Source organism: Octopus bimaculoides, chromosome 3, assembly GCF_001194135.2.
Source record: "Octopus bimaculoides isolate UCB-OBI-ISO-001 chromosome 3, ASM119413v2, whole genome shotgun sequence".
NCBI lineage: Eukaryota > Metazoa > Mollusca > Cephalopoda > Octopoda > Octopodidae > Octopus > Octopus bimaculoides.
This window is the reverse complement of record NC_068983.1, coordinates 46,856,436-46,859,381: the sequence shown is the minus strand read 5'-3', so window position 1 is coordinate 46,859,381 and position 2,946 is coordinate 46,856,436. Positions and strand designations below refer to the sequence as shown.

The 2,946-nt window shown below is 33.8% G+C and overlaps 1 protein-coding gene across 1 annotated transcript in view; it reads right to left on the bottom strand.

The window, feature by feature from the left end:
* The window catches only part of LOC106875605 (telomerase protein component 1), a 214,501-nt gene that overhangs the window by 36,043 nt on the left and 175,512 nt on the right, over positions 1-2,946 (bottom strand). The window contains exon 49 of the mRNA XM_052966744.1: positions 670-780. Within this exon, the coding sequence (XP_052822704.1) occupies positions 670-780 (111 nt within the window). The remainder of the gene's footprint in view (positions 1-669; positions 781-2,946) is intronic.

Here is a 2,946-nt window from a genome sequence, read left to right as displayed (position 1 = left end):
GCTGTAGAAACTCTGCCAGATCAGATTGGAGCCCGGTGCAGCCAGCCGGTTCACCAGTCCTCAGTCAAATCGTCCAACCCATGCTAGCATGGAAAGCAGATGTTAAATGATGATGATGACGATGCCTGTTCAAGTATCACAAAAGCATGAAACTATTAGAAGCTGTTTCGGTTGTGTATTTAAATCAATACTTGCAGGATCTGTAGGCTTCTTGGCAAATCATTGATGGGACTTAAATGTCACATTCGACATAAGCATTATGACTGACAAAGAAAGAGTAGGTTGTTGGATCCTCATACGTCAAAACTGATGGGAGAGTCCATTACATAACATCATCACCGTCATGTTTGTCAATATCATTATTATCAAAGGTACATAATAGTTCCATAATATATTTTTTCAAGAAGTAAATTCTTTTTCAATTATTAATTTACTATTTCATTATCTGTACGTAACTCGAATATTCTTCACAACGAAGTGAAAAAAACCCCACAGAATAAACAGCTCCAAGTCTTAGAAATAGCAAAGTTGTATAACCATAAATGGAAAATCAAAGTAAGCATTAGACTGGAATTGGATGTTATGTTTGATGGTATGGATATTCTTGTAGTGAATATGAATAAGAGAACCAATTAAAAGAATAAGGAAAGAAATAGGTTGAAAATTTACCAAGAATTCCCCACATTTAGACATCTTGCAATCAGTAATCCAATCTCTGTGACAATCAAACATGATTCGGTGTGGCTGCCAAATTTTGTTCAAATCCCAAATGACAACTTTCTGAAAAAAAAAATAAATGAATAAAAATTGATGAATTAATTACTTAATTAATTAATTAATTAATTAATTAATTAATTAATAATAATAATAATAATGATGATGATTTCCTTTATATTATAATAATAATGATGACGATGATGATGATAATAACAATAATAATAATGATAATAATAATAATAATGATAATAATGTGGAGCCTAAAAACAGAAACAATCCCTATATTAATAGGTGCATTAGGTATGATTAAAAAAAAAACATACAGGTGCATAACCAAAACACCATGACTTACGAATATATATAACATACTGAAAATAGCACTGCTAGGCACTGCACACATCCAAAACAGTGAAAATAACCGAAACAAACCACAGCACATACCCAAGGCACACAGAGCTGTATTCAGTAGTGCAGTGAAAGCACATGATGAAAATAAGACTACTGAATAATAATAATAATAATAATAATAATAATAATAATCTTTTCTATTGTAGGCACAAGGCCTGAAATTTGGGAGGAGGGGACTAGTTGATTGAATTGAGCCCAGCGTGTCACTGGTACTTAATTTATCGACCCCCGAATATATGAAAAGCAAAGTTGAACTCGACGAAATTTGAACTCAGACCATAAAGACAGGTGAATGCCGTAAAGCATTCTTCCCAGCATGCTAATGATTCTGCCAGCTCTCTGCTTTAAAATAATAATGATAATAATAATAATAAGATGACGACAAAGGGGGAGAAGAAGAAGAAGAAGAAGAAGAAGAAGAATGACAGGGAAAATTTTTTAAAATATAAGTATTTAGAATTACAATGACATGCATATTAATTCTTAAGACATTTCAGTATTAATTAATTCATTTGAATCTGAATTTGCTAATTACTTCTGAGGGGAAGGGATTTCAGAGATACCAGAGTGATTTGACCTGGTTATGCCTCTGCAGTCAAAGCTAGTCCCAGATCAATGAATCTAAACAAGAATTGTGGCCCTTGTTTATAGAATTCAGCAAACAAGTCCCCTTATGTCATAGAATTTCTCTGAAGATGAAATACAACAGTGATAAGATGGCCCCAGATTTCAGTAGTGCATATTCAAGAACGAAAGCTTTTAGTGCTTGAAATCTCAAAGCTACAAGATAATGCATGATTAATTTAAAATGATGTGAATAAATAAGCTTTACATTTGCGAGAATGTATTTGATTTGAATATTAAAGGGTTGAGTTAGTATCTGGGACCTGAATTAAAAACAAATTTTGATGGAAGGTTTTTAATTTAGATCACTTTAACCCTTTAACATTTAAACTGGCCATATCCTGCCTAAATATTCTACTTGTTTTATGTTCAAAAGGACAGGTCACATCTCTCACACCTACCCTACAATATCATTCTACAAATAAGCAACCACAACATCAAAATCTCGAAGCTCTGAGATAATGTATGATTAATTAAGAATAATGTGAATGAAAAAATATTGCATTTGACAGAATACTCTGGATGCTGATGGATCAAACATGGAATTTGTATCATAGAACCAGGAGCAGTCTCAGCAGGTTAATATGAAGAAGGATTAGGCAAAGAAAATGCCTTATGAAAACAAAGTTTAACAAATACTGAACTATTCATTAATAACTGGGATAAGTAAATATATCCATTCTCTTTTCCTGATATGTATACTCTTACTCTTTTACTCTTTTACTTGTTTCAGCCATTTGACTGTGGCCATGCTGGAGCACCGCCTTTAGTTGAGCTAATCGACCCCGGGACTTATTCTTTGTAAGCCTAGTACTTATTCTATCGGTCTCTTTTGCCAAACCACTAAGTTACGGGGATGTAAACACACCACCATCGGTTGTCAAGCGATGCTGGGGGGTGACAAACACAGACACACAAACATATACATACACATATATATATATATATACATATATACAACGGGCTTCTTTCAGTTTCTGTCTACCAAATCCACTAACAAGGCTTTGGTCGGCCCAAGGCTTTAGTAGAAGACACTTGCCCAAGGTGCCATGCAGTGGGACTGAACCCGGAACCATGTGGTTGGTAACCAAGCTACTTACTACACAGCCACTCCTGCATCTACATTTACTCACATATAAACATTCATATATAAAGTTATATGTGCATACAATAAATTGCTTATATTTGTAGATTTAC